The sequence below is a fragment of the Gadus chalcogrammus genome, chromosome 19, assembly GCF_026213295.1.
Source record: "Gadus chalcogrammus isolate NIFS_2021 chromosome 19, NIFS_Gcha_1.0, whole genome shotgun sequence".
Taxonomy (NCBI): domain Eukaryota; kingdom Metazoa; phylum Chordata; class Actinopteri; order Gadiformes; family Gadidae; genus Gadus; species Gadus chalcogrammus.
In genome coordinates, this window is record NC_079430.1 from 12,881,031 (window position 1) to 12,900,752 (window position 19,722).

Sequence of the window (19,722 nt, forward strand, 5' to 3'; positions counted from 1 at the left end):
TGGGCGAAGGGGGCGGGGCCCGGCAGCGTCTGCGGGGGCGGGGCTTGGGGCGGCTGCGTGGAGAAGAGCCCCCTTTGGCCGCGGAAGGGCGAGCCCTGTGGGGGGGGCTTGGCGCCCGGGTAGGGGCCCGGCGAGGAGGCCCGCCTGGTGGGGGTCAGCGGGGGGCCCTCCAGACCTTCGTCCTCCCTGGTGGGGCGACCGGGGGAGCAGGGCTGGAGAGAGAGGAGCAGAGGTCAGAGGTCAGAGCGGGCGGGGGGGGGGGGGGGGTGTATTGTTAGTAGCGATGGCCAGCTCAGGGGGTGGCCCTACCGCAGCGGGGGGGGAAGGAGCGTCTCTCACGGTAGGACCCTCACCGCCCTCGGCCTCTCCGTCTGGAACAGCAACAGCAACATCAGCAACAACAACAACATCAGCAACAACAACAACAACAACAGCACAGGACGTCAGAACGCAGGAGAGGAACACGCTGTGAGCCTCTTAGGCTAACTCTGGCTCACTTACAGTTTGACTGTTGATTAGTGGGCAATGTCCCGGAAATAAACCGCTAAATAAACAAATAAAACAGGGGCAGGGGGGCACTAGTGTGTCTGTGTGTGGGTCCATGCATATGTGTGCCCGTGTGTGTCTGCGTGTGTATAAGGATCCTGTGTGTCTATGTGTGTATGTGGATCCTGTGTGTGTGTGTCTGTGTGCGTGTGTGTGTGTGTGTGTCGACCTACCGGTGTCCTTGTCCTGGCTCAGCAGCAGGGCGCGCTGGTAGCTCCGCTCTCGGGCCTGCTCCACAGACGTAGAGGAGATCCTGAGGAGAAGAGCGCCACCTGTTAGAGTCCTGCTGCTTTACCGCCATCACTGTGGTCTCATCCACCCCTCTGTGGTCTCATCCACCCCTCTGTGGTCTCATCCACCCCTCTGTGGTCTCATCCACCCCTCTGTGGTCTCATCCACCCCTCTGTGGTCTCATCCACCCCTCTGTGGTCTCATCCACCCCTCTGTGGTCTCATCCACCCCTCTGTGGTCTCATCCACCCCTCTGTGGTCTCATCCACCCCTCTGTGGTCGCATCCATTACTTTTGTAGTCTTTACGGCTGGCGTCCATGATCTTAGTCCTGCTGCCATATGAGCAGCTGCCTATGAGGTCTATGTCCGTGCGCTTCACTACAGCTAGGTCAGTCTAGTGTGGGGAGTCAGGAGGGTCTGGGTGCTAACGGCTCACATGCTGTCTCTGAGGTGGGTGAGGGGTCGTACCATGTGCCCTCCCCCGCCTCCCTCTCCCCCGCCGGGCCCTCCCCCTCCTCCCCCGCGGGAGGCTCCTTCAGGGCGGGCGGCGGGAGCGAGGACGACGAGGAGGAGACGGCCGCCGCGGGAATCGTGGGCTGAGGAGGAGGAGGCGGCGGGGGCGGGGCTTCGCTGGCGGTCTCCGTGGCGACGGGGAACACGTCGGCCACGCCCAGCGGCGCCAGGGAGGAGACGGGGGAGCCGCAGTCCGTCTTGGAGCCGCCGCTACGCCGCGCCTCGCGCTGCCGCTTCCTGTACTCCAGCAGAGACACCTGAACACACACACACACACACACACATTGAGAGAGAGACAAACACACATAGGTTAACACACACAAACACAGTAAGGTCATTGGACACAGTACTATGCTCCTCCACCAGCAGGGGGCGCTGCTGAGGTAAACACTGCTAGTGGGGCTCAGCTACCAGTGGTTCACTGGTCAACGGCTGCTGAGAGATGGTCATGTTTAGGCTGTCTATCAAGGGTTATAGGTTAGAGATGGTCATGTTTAGGCTGTGTATCAAGGGTTATAGGTTAGAGATGGTCATGTTTAGGCTGTGTATCAAGGGTTATAGGTTAGAGATGGTCATGTTTAGGCTGTCTATCAAGGGTTATAGGTTAGAGATGGTCATGTTTAGGCTGTCTATCAAGGGTTATAGGTTAGAGATGGTCATGTTTAGGCTGTCTATCAAGGGTTATAGGTTAGAGATGGTCATGTTTAGGCTGTCTATCAAGGGTTATAGGTTAGAGATGGTCATGTTTAGGCTGTCTATCAAGGGTTATAGGTTAGAGATGGTCATGTTTAGGCTGTCTATCAAGGGTTATAGGTTAGAGATGGTCATGTTTAGGCTGTCTATCAAGGGTTATAGGTTAGAGATGGTCATGTTTAGGCTGTCTATCAAGGGTTATAGGTTAGAGATGGTCATGTTTAGGCTGTCTATCAAGGGTTATAGGTTAGAGATGGTCATGTTTAGGCTGTCTATCAAGGGTTATAGGTTAGAGATGGTTGCTTATCAAGGTTGAGAGACGGTTGCGAGCAGGTTCAGTACGTTTTTATACGTTAGAGAGACGGTTGGCTGGGTAAAGCGACGTTGTGGTAAAGTTCGTTTCTAATGTCCCTCCTCCACAGGATAATATAACCTATGTACTGATACACACCTCACGTACAACCGGGTTCTACTGGGACTTTACTGGGCTCTCTACTCTATCTTGTATCTTGTCTATCTTGTGGAGGGCAACGATGACCCCAGAGGTAGACCTCTCTATATCTGAAGGGGAGGGGCGTGTGCGTACCTTCTTCTTCTGTGGTGGGTTGAGCGCCGACCCCGCCGGGTCCAGCGCCCCCTCCCCGCTGAGCGAGCGGGAGAAGGCCAGCCCGCTCTGCTCCTCGGGCCCGGGGTAGAACAGCTGACCGGGGGCCTCGACGAAGGCCGTCGGCACGGCGACCGCCCCCACCACCACCACCGCCACCGCCGCGGGGGCCACCGCCGGGACCCCCACCACGGGGGGCACCACCACCACCACGGGGGCGCCGGCCGCCACGCCCGCCTCGGGCCGGAAGGGGGAGACCAGGGGCTCCAGCGTGTGGGAGGGGGTGAGGTCCCGCAGGTTGGAGTTGACCGGGGAGAAGGTGAGCCCCGGGGGCCCGGCGCCGGGGGCCCTCTCCGGGCTCTTCAGCCAGACGGGGAAGGCGGAGGACGAGGAGGTGGAGGTGGAGGAGGTGGGGGGTGGGACCTCCGCCGCGGTTGAGGAGGGGGGAGGGGCTTCGACGACGATGACGACAGCGGCGGCGGCGGCGGCGGCGGCGGCGGCGGCGGTGACGGCGGCGACGGCGGCGGGCTCCGCCGCGGCCCTGCCGTCCGACTGGTCCTCCGGGACGCCCGCTGGCTCCGAAGGCTCCGGGACCGGGGCCTGGGGGCTCAGAGGGGCCGAGGGCAGGTCCTCCGGTGGGGGCGTGTCCGGGACGGGGGCGGCCACGCAGGGAGGGGCCAGCAACGAGGGGGGACGCTCCGCCTGCAGGGGTCAAGAGGTCACACAGGGATGAGATCACACGGGGACATAAACCCCGTGGGACGACCCCACGGAGCGGCCCACACCGAACCAAGAGGACGAGAGGACGAGGAGGACGGACGTCTTACCTCCTGGGTGCTGGGTCTGCGAACGGCCTCCGGCGAGCTCTCTACCGAAGACTCGCTCTGCGAACAGACGGACCAATCACAGGGCGGCTGGGGCAGGCTGTAGGCGGGGGCGTGTGGGCGGGGCGTCAGCGGACATACCTCCTGCGGGGTGACAAGTGCCTGTGTGGGGGTTCTGGGGAGGATCTCCACGGTGGTCTCCTCTGTGCGGGGTCGCGGCGGGGTCGCCAGCAAGGAAGGCGTGAGGCAGGGTTCTGATTGGTCGAACCGGGTGGGCGTGGCGCAGGGGGAGCCGTAGGGGGTGGAGCTCTCGGAGAGGCAGCAGTCCAGCTGGGTGAGGCGCCGCTTCTTCAGAGGAGTCGGCAGCTCTGCTGGGGAACACGCACGTTGGTTCAGATCCCTGGTTCCACAGTTCAGAAACTACAGAGGTCCACAGTTCTAAAGTACAGAAGTCACAGAGCTCCACAGTTCTAAAGTTCAGAAGTTACAGAGAGTTCCACAGTTCTTAAAATCGAGGATTTCAAGTGCCACGCCCAAAGCACCAGACAGAACCCTGTGGTCCCCTGAGGGACGTGTACCTGGTAAGCAGCAGCCGCCGTTGTAAGGGAGGGGGCTGTCAGAGTCTCCGTTGATGGGGGGGCTCAGCGGACCCTCGGTGGGCATCAGCAGGCCGGGGCGTCGTATGGGGCTGGTGGAGCCCTCCTCCTCTAGAGCCTGCTTCAGCCAGCGCTGAGGAACAACACAAGGCACAAGGTGAGGTCCTCCTCTAAGCCTGGGGGGCCGCGAGTCTACAAGGACGACCTCTTGGGGGGGGGGCTCACGACGGCACCCCGACACCGGGGACCCCGAGGGGCCGCTTACCTTCTTGCAGGAGCCGGTGGTGGGCGGGGTCTCGGGCAGCTCTCGCGAGCGCCGGCGGCCGGTGGGGACGCCGGGCGTGCCGGGGCTGCGGTTGGCCATGAAGGGCGAGGAGAAGCGGACGTAGTGTTTGGGCGTGCTGTACACCTGCGGCGAGCACGCCATCCCCGGTAAGGCGTTGAGCTGCGTGGCGAGCACCTCCGGGTCGCTGCTGATGCGGAGGGGCCGCTCGGGGACCGGCTCGGGGGTCCGGGCCAGGCCCCGCTCGGGCTGCTTGTCCCCCACCCAGTCGCTCACATAGTGCTGCTGAGGGACCAGAGAGAGGTGGGGTTAGGACCGGAGGGGTGGGGTTAGGACCGGAGGGGTGGGGTTAGGACCGGAGGGGTGGGGTTAGGACCGGAGGGGTGGGGTTAGGACCGGAGGGGTGGGGTTAGGACCGGAGGGGTGGGGTTAGGACCGGAGGGGTGGGGTTAGGACCGGAGGGGTGGGGTTAGGACCGGAGGGGTGGGGTTAGGACCGGAGGGGTGGGGTTAGGACCGGAGGGGTGGGGTTAGGACCGGAGGGGTGGGGTTAGGACCGGAGGGGTGGGGTTAGGACCGGAGGGGTGGGGTTAGGACCGGAGGGGTGGGGTTAGGACCGGAGGGGTGGGGTTAGGACCGGAGGGGTGGGGTTAGGACCGGAGGGGTGGGGTTAGGACCGGAGGGGTGGGGTTAGGACCGGAGGGGTGGGGTTAGGACTGGAGGGGTTGGGTTAGGACGAGTATAGGTGGTGTCAAGTCTTTTAGAGAGAAGGTAGAGGTGGTGTTAAAACTTGTGGAGGGATAGGTAGAGATGGTGTCAAGACTTGTAGAGAGATGGTCGAGGTGGTGTTAAGACTTGTAGGGGTGGTGTTAAGACTTGTGGAGGTGGTGTTAAGACTTGTAGGGGTGGTGTTAAGACTTGTGGAGGTGGTGTTAAGACTCTAGACTAAACTACAGGCTTTACATCCAAACCCTGGGCCGCGGAGGCGGAGCAAACCTTTTTAGTTTTGAAGTTCTTGTGGGCGGAGCGGTGGCGTTCGGGGGCGGGGGAGCTGCTGTGGGCGGGGCTAGTGTCGGGCGGCGGGGGGAAGGGGGCGTCGGCCTCGGGCTCCAGGTGGGAGAGGGGCGGCTCCTCCCCCTCGGGCGGCTCCGCCCCCAGCGGCTCCCCGAGGCCGTCGGCGGGGGAGCTGGGCGGCACGTCGGAGCAGGCGCTGATGGTGCGCGTTCGCCGCCGCTGCTGGCCGATGTGCGTGCGGTTGCGCGAGAAGCTCTTCCTGTTGCGGTGACCTTTGACCTTGGCGGGCTTCAGGAGCCCCGGCTCCTCTTTGATCTCCAGGAAGGGCTGGGAGCAGACCATTTCGTGCTGCTGCAGATCACAAAGAGGCAGGTTAGAGAGAGCGCGCCCCTAAGGTGGTGTTGGACCTGCACTGCGTTTGGTCAAAGTGCTTTAAATCTCTTGCTGTAAGCCACAGGATCGCCTTAAATTGGAATCCCAAATCACCATGAACAATTACAGAAGCAGGATTAAGGACTAGATAAGACAAACTGTAGAGGTCCGGTTACTGAGCACTGACGATGGAATTGCTTTATTATTGTGATTGTGTTTTATGCCCTTTTTTTATGCTGCCTTCTTGGCCAGGACTCCGTTGGAAAATAGATTTTCAATTTCAATGGGAATATTCCTGGTAATATTAAGGTTAATAAAAATGTAAAAATATTGCTCATGCAATGAGTCAACTTCTGACTAATCGTTTTCACAGCAAAGAATGAATAAATTAATAAAGTCCAATATTTATTAATCCATCTCCATCCTCTCTTAACAAGGCTGGGGGGGGGGGGGGGGGGGGGGGGGGGGGGACGCAAGTCACCTGCATGACGGACGGGGAGTCGGCTGTCTCGGGCGTGGCGGGGGGCTCCTCCTTGATGCCATGAGCCCCCATCTCCGGCTTGGTGCCCCCGATCCTCTCCAGGGCCTGCTCTCGCCGCTTCTCCCTCTTCTCCATGCGGGCGAAGGCCTGGAGGATGGCCTCCATCTTCCTCTCCTCCCGGGTCTGGGGGGGGGGGGACAGAGACGTGAGGCCACTGTCTTTAGAGACCAGAAGAACGGCACTCGGCCGAGGGCAGCAGACCTCAGGCAGAGCGCCGAGGGAGGAGACACACAAACTACAGCGCAGAGCCAAATGAAGAATAACAATAGCCGCAGCAAGGGAAGAACAAAAACAAAGGGTCAAAGGTGACAAGAGGTCGGGGTATTGTGTGCATGAGGGTGAGATGCTTACCCTGATGAAGCACGGGCTAGTGTGTCCTCATCGTGGTGTGTGACGTGTGTGTGTGTCTGTGGTGTTTGTAACGCAAAGACGAAGGCAAGGAGCGGGCTAAACGGCCTCTTCCGAATAACATCCAACCCAACATCACCCAACACAGTCCCAGGAGGAGGTAGGGGTGACCTGCCAACCCCAGGGCTTATCGTTGGCCAGGCATGAAACACATGTGGCGTGTGATCAGCAGGACGGCGGTGCCAGTGAGCAGGGCAGGTCCTGGCTCCCGCTTGGGGAGTGGGGGTCCGGGGGCTGCCCGGGGGGGGGGGGGGGGGGGGGGGCGGCTGGGTGGAATGGGGTCGGCCTCATGTGATCATCATAGTTTACCTCCTTTGGTCGCCCTCCCTTCCAGCTGGGGGCGGGCCCGACGGCCAGGTGGGACTGCTCCAGGGGGCAGGCCTGGATGGTTCAACGAAGAGACAGCCCAGTTTAGAGACACACCCACACACGCACACGGGCCGGGCGTCGCTAGGAACACGTGCATCGCGGCTGGGGTTAGGAGGCGTCTCAGCACCGCAGGGCCACGCGGCCGTCGGCGGCTGAGGCTTCCTCTTCAAACAAGGCTGAACTGGGTCTGAACATGCAGTCTGAACTCCATTCCAAGGGTTCGACACAGCCCTGTTTACCCTTTAGCACATCCCTCTACCCCTCTGTCCACCCAACAGTCGAACATCCTGGACACACACCCTTTTTTTACACGACCCGTTACACTGAGCATACGATAACGGAGGGCGTTCAGGGATTGGCAGCAGGGAACGCCACGATAACGGACGCTTTTCTGACCAATCCGTGCGCTCGCTAGGGCAGAAAATCTCTGTTAAAACACTGTCGACCAACCACCATGTGTCATCACTTTAAAGACACCCAATCAGGGTTAAGACACCAACACACATCCCTTGGCACGGAAAAACCCATCTTAGAAAATACTTGTCGATGCCAAAGTCTAGCTTGGGAAGGAGGCGATCCTATTGGGCAGAGCGCCATTGGGGAGCCTATCGGATTGGAAGGCCATTATAACCGTGGCAACCGGACTCTGTCCTCTACTGCCCCTTTCCTCCCGGCCATCCAGCATTTGATTGGTCCATTAGGGGGGCTGTGTGCCGGTCAATGATGCGTCAGTGTTTCAAACCTCGCGGCTCTATCGGGTGACTGCGGTGTCGTCTTCACTGTGTGCGTATGTGCTCGTACAGTACAAGTGTTCAATGTGTGTGTACAGTATGAGTGTTCAATGTGTGTGTACAATACGATCGTTCAATGTGTGTGTACAGTACGATCGTTCAATGTGTGTGTGTACAGTACGATCGTTCAATGTGTGTGTGTACAGTACGATCGTTCAATGTGTGTGTGTACAGTACGATCGTTCAATGTGTGTGTACAGTACGATCGTTCAATGTGTGTGTACAGTACGATCGTTCAATGTGTGTGTACAGTACGATCGTTCAATGTGTGAGCACAGTATGATCGTTCAATGTGTGAGCACAGTATGATCGTTCAATGTGTGTGTACAGTATGATCGTTCAATGTGTGTGTACAGTAGGAGTGTTCAATGGGTGTGTACAGTACGATCGTTCAATGTGTGTGTACAGTACGATCGTTCAATGTGTGAGCACAGTATGATCGTTCAATGTGTGTGTACAGTAGGAGTGTTCAATGTGTGTGTACAGTAGGAGTGTTCAATGTGTGTGTACAGTAGGAGTGTTCAATGCGTGTGTACAGTAGGAGTGTTCAATGCGTGTGTACAGTATGAGTGTTCAAGGCGTGTGTACAGTATGAGTGTTCAATGTGTTTCTTACTGTCCAGTATGTTGTCAGTCCACATCTTTTTGAGGGATGTAAGGCTCAGAGGCAGGGTGAAGTGTACACAGTGTATTGGTGGGGGGAGGAGATTCCAGCAGTCACTGGGGGCCATTTCCAGCTCCCAGCAGGACTGAAGGGCAGAGCTACAGCAGGACAGCAGCGGAGTTGTTTGGGGGAATGGGTTCTGGTTCTGGTTCTACTAGGGGACACGGTGGGGAGCTGTGCGCTTCTGGGCCATTTTGTCCAAGGGAGATCCGAAAAAAAGAAAAGAGAAGCCAACCGGTTCATCTTTTGTTATGTGCTTGTCTCCATGGTTACAGCTACACTATGGCGCCGCAGGTGGCCCCTTGTGAGGGGGCGGGGGGGGGGGGAGGAGGAGAGTGAAGGCTGTCGGGAGGGGAGGTACGCACGCAGCACCAAGGTGGAGCTGGCGGGAGAGGCGCGGCGGCAGCAGGGCGTAGCACTAGCAGAGGCAGGGTGGGGGCCTCGTCTAAGACGACAGCAGGCACAGCGGTGCAGTTCAGGGCGGGGGGGGGGGGGGGGGGACGGAGCTGGGGCCGGGAGAGCTGGGGTCCCAGAATGCACGGCGTGAACAAGAACAGCAAAATAAAACAACTAGTGAGAACGGAGCTGCAGCCCACCTAGTCTCTGGCACTTACCATCTTCCTCCTCCTCTCTGCCACCTGCTCCTCTGACTCCATCTCTACTTCATTGCTAACGGAGGTTTTGTCTTCTAGATCCTCATATAACTCAGGGTCCTGGAAGGGGAGGGCAGAGGGCCAGAGCTTTAGCGGAGGCTCAATCAGTCTGGCTACAGACTAGAGGAGAGAGAGAGGGAGGAAGAGAGAGAGAGAGAGTGAGAGAGAGAGGAGGAGAGGAGTGCTCTGTTGGGGGAGGTCGGGAGGAGGTTGGGGGGGCTGGACCACTGGCCGAGTGATATACTGATCTGACCTTTGACACTAGTGGACCAACTAAGCACCCGACTATAAAAGTAATAAATCACGCCCCGGACCGTCCTAGCCGATATGCTTTACCAGCCTGTTATATAATATATATTGATGTGTGTACTTAAACGTGTGAGTCCCCTTTATTGACAAAGGTGTGCGAGTGTGTGTGTGTGTGTGTGCTGTAGGACTATCCTATGTTGAGCAGTAAGGGGATCAAATGAAGCCCGTTCTATTGAGCGTGGCCGGGCTCCCCCCTGCTTGGTCAGAGAGGGCTACACTGCTGTGATGTGAGACAGTGGTGCGATGGATGAGGATGGATGATGAGAATGGGGGAGGAGCAGGGGGGGAGGGGGGGGGGGGAACTGAAAAGACAGAGCAATAAACGGCTCCTAGACATCAACACTTCATGCAGAGAAAACAACAACAACAACGCTACAAGAACGAGACATGCCTAGTTACCATGGATACACGCTAGTACACAATACAGACAGAATGGTGCTGAAGTAACTCAGTGAGGGGGTCAAACAGGGAAGGGGGCGTGTCTGGAGCATGGCCCAGGTAGGGGGAGGGGCCTACCTGGTTGTTGGATATGGAGAGGCGGAGCGGCGAGAGTTTCCTCTGCTTGCTGCCGTCGCTGACCCCCACGCCGCCGCAGCCCAGCGCCTTCACCTTGCCCTCGCCGTCCAGCCCCAGGTTCTGGTTCTGCCCCAGGTCCTCCCGCGTCGGGTCCTTGTCCTTGCGGCCCCCGGCCCGCCGCCGGCTCCCTGAGCCCAGGTTCTCGATGGGCTCCAGATTGTGCTTCAGCACCGGGCACTCTGGGTTCCCCTTCACACACGCACAGTCCACCTTGTACTTACTGAGAGAGGGGAGGAGACACAGAGCAGAGGGTCAGGAGGAGGAGACAGAGGAGAGGAGGAGGAGGAGATAGAGGAGAGGAGGAGACAGAGGAGAGGAGGAGGAGGAGACAGAGGAGAGGGAGAGGAGGAGGAGACAGAGGAGAGGGTGAGGAGGAGGAGACAGAGGAGAGGAGGAGACGGAGGAGGAGAGGAGGAGACGGAGGAGGAGGAGGAGGAGACAGAGGAGAGGGAGAGGAGGAGGAGACAGAGGAGAGGGTGAGGAGGAGGAGACAGAGGAGAGGAGACAGAGGAGAGGAGGAGGAGACAGAGGAGAGGGAGAGGAGGAGGAGACAGAGGAGAGGAGGAGGAGGAGACAGAGGAGAGGGTGAGGAGGAGGAGGAGACAGGAGAGGGAGAGGAGGAGGAGACAGAGGAGAGGGAGAGGAGGAGGAGACAGAGGAGAGGGAGAGGAGGAGGAGACAGAGGAGAGGGAGAGGAGGAGGAGACAGAGGAGAGGGAGAGGAGGAGGAGGAGGAGACAGAGGAGAGGGAGAGGAGGAGGAGACAGAGGAGAGGGTGAGGAGGAGGAGACAGAGGAGAGGAGGAGGAGACAGAGGAGAGGGAGAGGAGGAGGAGAATGGATGGTAAGGAGGACACAGGAAGGGTAATAGGAGGAGACAGAGAGGATGATAGGAGACAGGATGGATAGGACGCTGGTGAGTCGGTCCTCACCAGCTGCTGTAGTCGAAGTCAAAGCCGATGGTGATCTCGGTGCCCTTGCCGATTGGCCGCAGAGAGTAGATGTACAGGTGCAGCATGCCGTCCTCGATCACATGACGCACCTGAGGAAACACGCCAGATCACAACACTGCCTTTCATTTTCTCCAACACTGCAAAAGACCAGGCCCACTGAGAGGTCAGAGGTTATTGTTCCGGGGGGGGGGGGGGGGGGGGGTCGGTCCGCGCCTCCTACCTCAGCGTTGGGGGTACACGACCGCCGGATGAAGCGCGCCTCGTTGCCAAAGCTGCGGGCGTCGACGCACATCTCCAGCCCGTCGAACTTGGAGTAGAACAACACGAAGGGGTACGGCCTGCAGCGCACACAGAGACGCAAACATTACCCTCTCATCTCCCGGAGCTGAACACAGGGGGTCTTATATCATCTTGTTTCGTGTGATATCGTGTTTAACACATGGATGTTAATTCTGCCCTATCCCCGCTTTAGCTCGTTTAAGTGTGACTGACGATATCCAATATCATTCAAATGGGTTTGCATCTACATGTTGTGGTTGGATAAGGCGTTGCTGTAATCTCAGATACGGGAACCTGGTTATCAAAGCGGTATGCAAAATGGGATAATGAAACAATCATGTGTAATCCTTATTTTATCATTCTATTCAAAATAACGTAGCATTTATTTGATATTGACCCGGCCAATGGGAGTCGAGTACTCTTGAAGAACAGAGTGACCCCTGACCGCTTGAAAAACAGAGTGACCCCTAACCTCTTGGAGAACAGAGTGACCCCTGACCTCTTGAAGAAGTACCCATTGGCCTCAAACTGCTGGCGCAGCATGAATCTCCCGCGGTACTCGATGATGAGGGAGTCCGGTGCCAGGTCCCTCACTGCCTTCAGGATCTTCTTGTTCTTCTGCACCTGGCTCTGCAGGGAGAGAGAACCCAGAGCAAGCATGAGGAACCACCACTAGTGATCCATCAGTACAAACAGCATTAGATCACAATATACACATTATAGCAAGATCACCATTTAAGTTGCATCAAATCACAAAATTGCCAATATGTATTGTTGATATATATTGACATGAAATCCTATCACGATGTGGGCTTAAAATATCACAATATGGACACGACACCAACACCATGTGGGGATACACACGACACCATGTGGGGATACACACGACACCATGTGGCGATACACATGACATGCGGTGATACACATGACATGCGGCGATACACATGACATGCGGCGATACACACAACATCATGCGGTGATACACATGACATGCGGTGATACACATGACATGCGGTGATACACATGACATGCGGTGATACACATGACATGCGGTGATACAGATGACATGCGGTGATACACATGACATGCGGTGATACACATGACATGCGGTGATACACATGACATGCGGTGATACACATGACATGCGGTGATACAGATGACATGCGGTGATACACATGACATGCGGTGATACACATGACATGCGGTGATACACACGATATGCGGTGACACACATGACGCTGCCCTCACCTCCACAGGGGGCTTGAAGGAGGCCGGGTGCGTGTTGTAGGCGAGGCTCTTGCCGTCGCCCTGCTCCTTGACCCTGAGCAGCACCTGGACGTCCTCGCTGTACTGGTTGCTGCTGGCCTCCTCGTAGCGCTCCATCCAGGCCTTGATCTTGTTCTCCCACAGCGAGGGGGGCTCCGACAGCTCCAGCTCCGGGGAGGTGCCGCCCTGCGCGGGGTCAAAGGTCGGCTGTTGAAGGGTGAGGGGTGAGGGTGTAAATGGTGAACAAGACGGAAAGAACAGGAACACTGGCGGCCTTCGTAGGAGCTATGCAACCAGGGCTTTCTGGGTATGGTAAATAAGGCTTGAATGTTGAATGTTGATGGTTTGAATTAAGGGCATTCACACTTTATTTCCATGCCGTCATTTACCTTTACTCTGGAAGATTTTCTGGAGCCTTCACGGAAAGCCTGCGAGTCAATAAAAGAAAAGACGACACAAATGAGTTATCGACGGGTTCCCTGGCACGCGATTGGTCTATGAGCCCGTCAGTCAGAGGAGAAGTGGGCAAACCTTCTTGGCCCGAGCCGAGGCGGCGGGCGGCTCCTTGTCACCGCTCCTCTTGCGCTTCTTGTCGATCTGCTTGTTGCCAAGGCGCCCGGTCGTCAGGGTGATGGAGGTGGGCGTGTGCTGGAAGGCCGAGTAGAGCTCCAGCGGCACCTCATCGCCGCTCTCCGTGGCGCTGGTGTCCCCATCTAGATCAAGATACACTCCTAATCAATCAGCCAGCATTAATCACCATGGGTCACAGCACAACTCAAAAGCATCACAGGTCTAGTATGGATAGTTTTACATAAATAGTTATCATAGAATTTTTTTTCTAAAACATAACGATTGAAGTCAATACAAACAAACCAATAACCATGAATTGCTTTTAATGTTTGAGCTGAAATATTCATATAGTTTGAGGGACGATATATAAATCCACTGAATTGCTGATATGAACTGCTCATCTATGAATAGAGGAGAGATTGCTTTACAGTCCTATCCGTCCATAAAAACACACATGGCAGCACCAGCAGAATATGTGTGTCAGTTACTGATCAGTTTAGAGCCCATTTTGCAGCCTTGTTTCCCGGTGCTAAGCTGCAGTCTGTCCGCTGACCAGCAGGTGTCAGAGTGGGTTAAGGTGGAGGGTGACGGGGGCGTGGCCAGCAGCCTGACTACATCATGCCCTAATCATTAACAAACTGCTCTTTTACTGCAGTAGGAGTGTAAAAGCAGAACCGAGAACCCACTCGCACTATAAGCAGTTAACACTGCTCGAAAACATTACAGACAGAATGTTAAAAAGACTTTATACGGATTATTGTGGTTCGATTTACAAGTTCTCTGTGTGAGTTTCAGTGTGTGTGAATTTGACTCTGGTGTGTGCGAGTTTCAGCATGAATGAGGTTTGTGCGTGTTTTTTTTTTTTCTGTATTTTTTTTAAACTGTGTGTGACATACAATGATCATGCATCTCTCTACGTGTGTGCGCGTGTGTCTCTGCATGCGTGTGTCTCTCTCTGCATGCGTGTGTCTCTCTGCATGCGTGTGTCTCTCTGCATGCGTGTGTCTCTCTGCATATGTGCGTGTCTCTGCATGTGTGCGTGTCTCTTCATGTGTGCGTGTTTCTTTGCATGCGTGTCTGTGCGTGCGTGTGTGTGTGTGGACTTGTTTCGACTCACCAGACAGGCACTCCCTCTTGCGGGTCTGCAGCAGGATGGCCCGCTCGCGGTCCAGGGGCCGGGGCTGGCAGCGCTCACACAGGTACGTCTCTGGGATGTTCTGCCTATCGATGCCCATGCAGTCGATGTGCTGCCATGCACTGGAGCAGGGAGAGATGAGAGAGAGGTCAACCTCATCACAGGAGGACCAACACTAGCTAGGGGTCTGCTGCTTTAAGTACCAGTGCACATGGTCCGTGTGTTAGCTCTTGTGTTGATGCCCCTGCCAAAATGGCAGATTCTAATTCAAGGTAGCTAGCTAGCTGAACCCAAATGACAATCTGAAAACAGTGACTGAGCCCAGCGAAGGCTGTCGTTAAACCTTTTTTAATACTCGTTTCTCATCCATTTAATAATGCTCCACTTTATTTGTTCAGGAGTCAATGCGGACCCAAGACCATATTGGCAGGCAAATGGTCCCGTGTACCTCACACATTAGAGCAAGGGATTAGCACTGCTAGGATTGGGGGTTCGATTCCCACTGGGCCACTCAAGGGCCCATGACATATTTAGTTCTACTTCCTCAGCATCCTGCTTATAGTGATGCCGTGGGATGAGGTTTGGATGCAACCAATAACTGCTGGTTTTGGAGTGTTATCCGGACAACAGTTCAAATGTCTGGAGGGGATTCATTAAAGGAGCTCTCAATGCACATATCTAGCCTAGCCACCAGCACTAGCCTAGCCAGCCCCACCACTAGCCTAGTCATCTCACTAGCCTAGCCACCATCACTAGCCTAGCCACCATCACCAGCCTAGCCTCCATCACCAGCCTAGCCTCCATCACCAGCCTAGCCTCCATCACTAGCCTAGCCACCATCACCAGCCTAGCCTCCATCACTAGCCTAGCCTCCATCACCAGCCTAGCCTCCATCACCAGCCTAGCCTCCATCACCAGCCTAGCCTCCATCACCAGCCTAGCCTCCATCACCAGCCTAGCCTCCATCACTAGCCTAGCCTCCATCACCAGCCTAGCCTCCATCACTAGCCTAGCCTCCTTCACTAGCCTAGCCTCCATCACTAGCCTAGCCATCTCACTAGCCTATCCACCACAACTAGCCCAGCTACCACCAACCCCCTAGCTACCGTCCCCACCCCCTTAGCCACCACCCTAGGCACCACCACCCCCTTAGAACCTCCCCCCCGCCCACCCCTTAGCCGCCATTCTCAGACCCACCTGCACTTGTCGCAGCAGATCATGTAGCCGTCGTCGTGAGTGAAGCTGCAGATGCAGCGCGTGATGTCGGCTCCGTAGCTGCCGTCCTCAGATGTGCTGAGCGTGGTGCCGCGGGAGGCCTCGTCCTGGGCCCCCGGCACAAACAGCCCCCCCTCGCCGGGCCGGATCAGCATGGAGGGGGGCGGGGAGGCGGGGGGCGTGGGAGGAGGGCGTGCCCCATAGTTATGGTCCTGATGGGAGAGAGAGAGAGAGACTGGATGAGGATAGAGAGTGTGTTTGTTCTGGTTGCATTTCAAAAGAACTTGCAGGATGCTGGGTTGTCAAGAATGTGGCCATTATCATCGTCAACCTTATCTATCAGATGTCTGAAGTATCAGGGCATACAGCACTGAATCAGTCCACTTGTTGACTGTTCCTTTGTTGGCCTTTGAATGTCAGGAAATGAGCAGAAGCCCCACGGTGGAGAACGCCTTGACAGAGTGGAGGGTATCAGCTCAGAATAACACAGCAGGGCGCCAGAGGGGAGAGTGACAGAGGCAGTGAAGAAGCCGTAAAGGTTGCAGCACTGAGATGGTGGTTCTGTTTCAGCGTGGGTAGGATCTACTTGTTGTTGGGTGATGATTAACACAGGAGAGAGGCGGGGCCTGTGGGTATGTAGGTCAGGACAAAGGCCACTGAACCGTGTGTGTGTAATATAACTATCATTTAACGGCATCGGATTCATCTGTGTGTATAGGAGCGGCAACAGTTCCGGCACAACCTCATGGCCGAACAATGGCGCGACGTTAGCGGAACAGGGCCTCGCATTGCCTCAACGGGCCTAACAGGGGCCTCACCGGGCCCTTACTGGACCTGACTGGGCCCGACGCGCTGACGTACGGCGCTCTGTTGTCTAAATGTGCGAGGCGATAAAGTTCTGAGGAAGGGGACAGGTTGTTTGTTCCGTGCCATGCAGGAAGGAAATGTAAACCACTGCAAAATTTTCAGGTTCTCTCTTACGGCGGATCGGGTTGTAACACCACTTGTTTGATCGAAGAATTGGCAAACAGCGAGTTCGGCCGATATGTGCCATGTGGATGGTGTCAAAGAAAGGCGGAAAGGCGTGTCTGTTGTGAAAGAAACCATAACTGGAAAACTTAATCCGTCCATTTTACGGCATTCATGTATGAAAGTCTTTGTGCGTGCGCGATTCTGTTCATGTGTGCACGTGTGTGTGTTTGGGTGTGCTCTTACAGCGTAGGGCAGGCCAATGTAGCTGTGGGAGTGGTGGGAGCTGCTACTGGAGATCTGGTGAGGGTAGCTGGACTTCTCCACAACCACAGGGCTGGCCTCCACTGATTCAGGTCTGAAACACAAACGACACAACGCTCAGACACAGAGCATACGTGTACATGGAGAGGAGAATGGATATGGACAAACTCATAAAACACACACACACACACACACACACTCACACACACACACTCTGATTCAAAGAGACAAGCAGTGAAGGAGCGACGCTTGACAAGAATGCGGTTAGACATTTAACTTAAGGGCATATGGTAGTAGGCTTCACAAGCACTTTGAGATTCTTGAATATAAAGTGCATTATAAATAAAATGTATTATTATTATTATTATTAGGCTGGATACAGTGGGTATCGAACCCAGAACATTTGGGCTTCGGTCGAAAATAAGCCGTCATGAATAATGGAAAATACCCAGTTTGCCCACAACACCATCACAGAATTCAAATTACGACTACTTGCTTTGTCTGAAGAGCAGCCAAGAAAAAGTATTCAAGCTCTAAACGTAACCTGAAACGATCAACTACCAGTTGATCAATGGCTCATTCAGTTCGGTGTAGACACAACAGCAGCCAACCCTCCCAGTGCCCTACCTGTTAACTCCTCCTGTTCACCCACATGACGGCCTTGTCAATCACACACAGGGTGCAACAGCACGAGAACAAGAAAGAATCAGGAATCAAACCAACCACTTTCAAATCTCAGCAGACACGCTCTTGAGATGATCAAAGGATCAACTTCATGGAAAGGAACCGTGGATTGTTTGGACGTGGCATGCAGTAGCCACGTCCTGGTTGTAGGGGAGAGCGTGCGGTATATGAGTGACCGCCGTGTCCATGAATGCATCCCTCTGCGCGTGGACAGCGCTTACCACCGGCAGACGGGGGTCAGGCAGAGCGTACACACAGCTAGCGGGGACCCGTCCCACCATCAGCTCACCGTAGCTGGACGGAGGAGCTCCAGCACGAGGCCCCGTGGACGGTCTTATCAGGAGCACCAGGCACACGGACACGCGGCCAGAGCACCGCTCGCCAGAACACAACTGCCTCTCTTCCCTCCTCTCCGCTGCCAAACAGCCAGCAGAGCGTTGAGCTGACAGAGTCACACCAAACAGGTATGTCTGCTTTGTAGTCGGGCAGAGGGAGAGCCTGTTCAACCGTCCTACAGAGTTCCACACTACCTACGGTGACCCGGGCTCACAGCGACCTGGTCAGGACGGCCCCTCCGTGCCTAACCATGCGCGCTTTACCTATCTGGTCGGTTGAAAGATTATACATTAAGGAGAGGCGGTTAATGATTAGCCACCAGGCATGGTTTACGGGGACTTTCGTACGATTGGTCACAGATACACATTTCTGAGTTCAGGCATTTGGAAACACCAGAGGATCACTCACGCATCGCTGGCTCTTGCCCAGACAGCAGTTTCAAGGGATGAACCCCCCCCCCCCTTCCCCGAGGACTTTCCAAACGAAACTATTCAAAAACATGCATGTGGCGCGCTACAGGGAAACGACGAGGCCAGTAGGAACGCAAACAAGGAAGTCACGGTACAGAAGACAATGGCACACTTCTCCAAAAAACCCCAGCCCTACCTTGTTCAACTCTCCTCACACACCTTCCTGCTGAGGGTACGGTTACGGTACCGTACGTGTGGCGGAGTCCAGCGGGCCCGGTGCTCTCGCTGCGTGCTCCGGGAGCACTGTGCAGTACTTCCTGTGTGCTCTGCCACTCAACCGCCTCGTCAAAGTGAAAACATAACTCGCAAACATGAGGCCTGGGGGCGGGCCAAGGCACTGGGTGTGTGGGTGTGTGTGTCTGTGCACGCAGAGACGGTAAGGGTGTGTGTGTGTATGTGTGTGTATTTGTGTGTGTGTGTGTATGAGTGTGTGTTTGTGCACGCCTGCGCAGGAAAGGTAGGCGTGAAGAGAGGCGTGTGTGTGTTTGCATGGAGAAGGTGTGTGTGAAGTATGTGGGATCACTAAACCAACTGCCACATAGACAACCAAAACAGACCGTGAGCCAACCAGGGCAGAGAAGTTCAGCCTTGGAGAAGCAGGAAAAGTTAGCCAGTGGAAATCCCACACAGGATTCAGACATGTGCTCGGGTCCCACTAAAGTAAAAGGATATAGGGCCATACGTATATATCCTTAATGTCAAAGTGATATATGGGCAGATGACACAAACCTCGAGGCGTAGGGTTGGGGTCTTTCTGAGTTGGCTTTGTTAAATGACTGGTCAGGTTTCGTGTTGAAACGGAGGGGAATTCACCATGTGTGAGTCGACGTATGCGCGTGTCACTGCGTGTGCGTCAGTGTGTTACAGCCGTTGTGATTCCCCACATCATGGCTGGTAAAAAGAAAAAAGAAAGAAAAGGGGGCCATAAACAACACCGCTGCAACGATCGTCAGTGGAATGGAAGTTTCAATTAAAACTGCAACAGCGAGCCCGGCCCCGTTCTAATCATAGCTCGCACGGCCCGTGAGCGGGCGTAAATATAGCCGCCGTGTGTGTGCGTGCGTTTCATTCAGAAGGCATGCGCCGCAGAGCGCCTCGTCACACCGCCGCCGAGGATTCAGGAGATCAACCAACGAGGCAACGCCTTCCCTCCCTAAGTGCCCCCACTAGCTACCATGGCAACCCCTCCGCTTTTTTTATTTTATTTTCTCCCCGTGCATGCTCATCGGGTTGTGGAGAGTACACAGTAACCAAGCCCCCACCATCCGGACCCTCCCCTCCGTGTGCACGGGCGCACATGCGCTCACGCACCGCCGGCCCTCAGAGGACGGGCTGATGCAGGCTGCGGGGTTCAGGGGCGCCCGGGGGGGGGGGGGGGGAATGGGGGAGGGAGAGACAAACAAGGAGCCCGCGCTGCCCACAGCAACGCCCCCTCGTCCGTCCACACAGCCTCCAGTGATCTAATCTCCGGGCCCCCCCCCGGCTCAGGGCGGCGGACCCCGGCCCAGCAGGTGGGACACGTCGCCGCTCATTAGCGGCTTTTAACGTCTCTGCAGAAGGCGCGCGGAGGGAAGGACACGGAGGAAGAGGAGAAGGCT

At 56.0% G+C, this 19,722-nt stretch overlaps 1 protein-coding gene across 1 annotated transcript in view; it reads right to left on the bottom strand.

Annotated features, from left to right (window-relative positions):
• The window catches only part of kmt2e (lysine (K)-specific methyltransferase 2E), a 34,415-nt gene that overhangs the window by 4,081 nt on the left and 10,612 nt on the right, over window positions 1-19,722 (bottom strand). The window contains exons 3-27 of the mRNA XM_056579011.1: window positions 16,617-16,728; window positions 15,384-15,613; window positions 14,169-14,308; window positions 13,013-13,194; window positions 12,871-12,909; window positions 12,464-12,667; window positions 11,715-11,845; window positions 11,157-11,274; window positions 10,916-11,025; window positions 9,926-10,205; window positions 9,062-9,160; window positions 6,934-7,005; window positions 6,157-6,339; window positions 5,286-5,654; window positions 4,273-4,575; window positions 3,990-4,140; window positions 3,553-3,779; window positions 3,415-3,471; window positions 3,080-3,289; window positions 2,570-3,010; window positions 1,362-1,547; window positions 1,246-1,310; window positions 720-799; window positions 310-371; window positions 1-212 (exon numbers count right to left, since the gene is read on the bottom strand). Of these exons, the coding sequence (XP_056434986.1) occupies window positions 1-212; window positions 310-371; window positions 720-799; window positions 1,246-1,310; window positions 1,362-1,547; window positions 2,570-3,010; window positions 3,080-3,289; window positions 3,415-3,471; window positions 3,553-3,779; window positions 3,990-4,140; window positions 4,273-4,575; window positions 5,286-5,654; window positions 6,157-6,339; window positions 6,934-7,005; window positions 9,062-9,160; window positions 9,926-10,205; window positions 10,916-11,025; window positions 11,157-11,274; window positions 11,715-11,845; window positions 12,464-12,667; window positions 12,871-12,909; window positions 13,013-13,194; window positions 14,169-14,308; window positions 15,384-15,613; window positions 16,617-16,728 (4,263 nt within the window). The remainder of the gene's footprint in view (window positions 213-309; window positions 372-719; window positions 800-1,245; window positions 1,311-1,361; window positions 1,548-2,569; window positions 3,011-3,079; window positions 3,290-3,414; window positions 3,472-3,552; window positions 3,780-3,989; window positions 4,141-4,272; window positions 4,576-5,285; window positions 5,655-6,156; window positions 6,340-6,933; window positions 7,006-9,061; window positions 9,161-9,925; window positions 10,206-10,915; window positions 11,026-11,156; window positions 11,275-11,714; window positions 11,846-12,463; window positions 12,668-12,870; window positions 12,910-13,012; window positions 13,195-14,168; window positions 14,309-15,383; window positions 15,614-16,616; window positions 16,729-19,722) is intronic.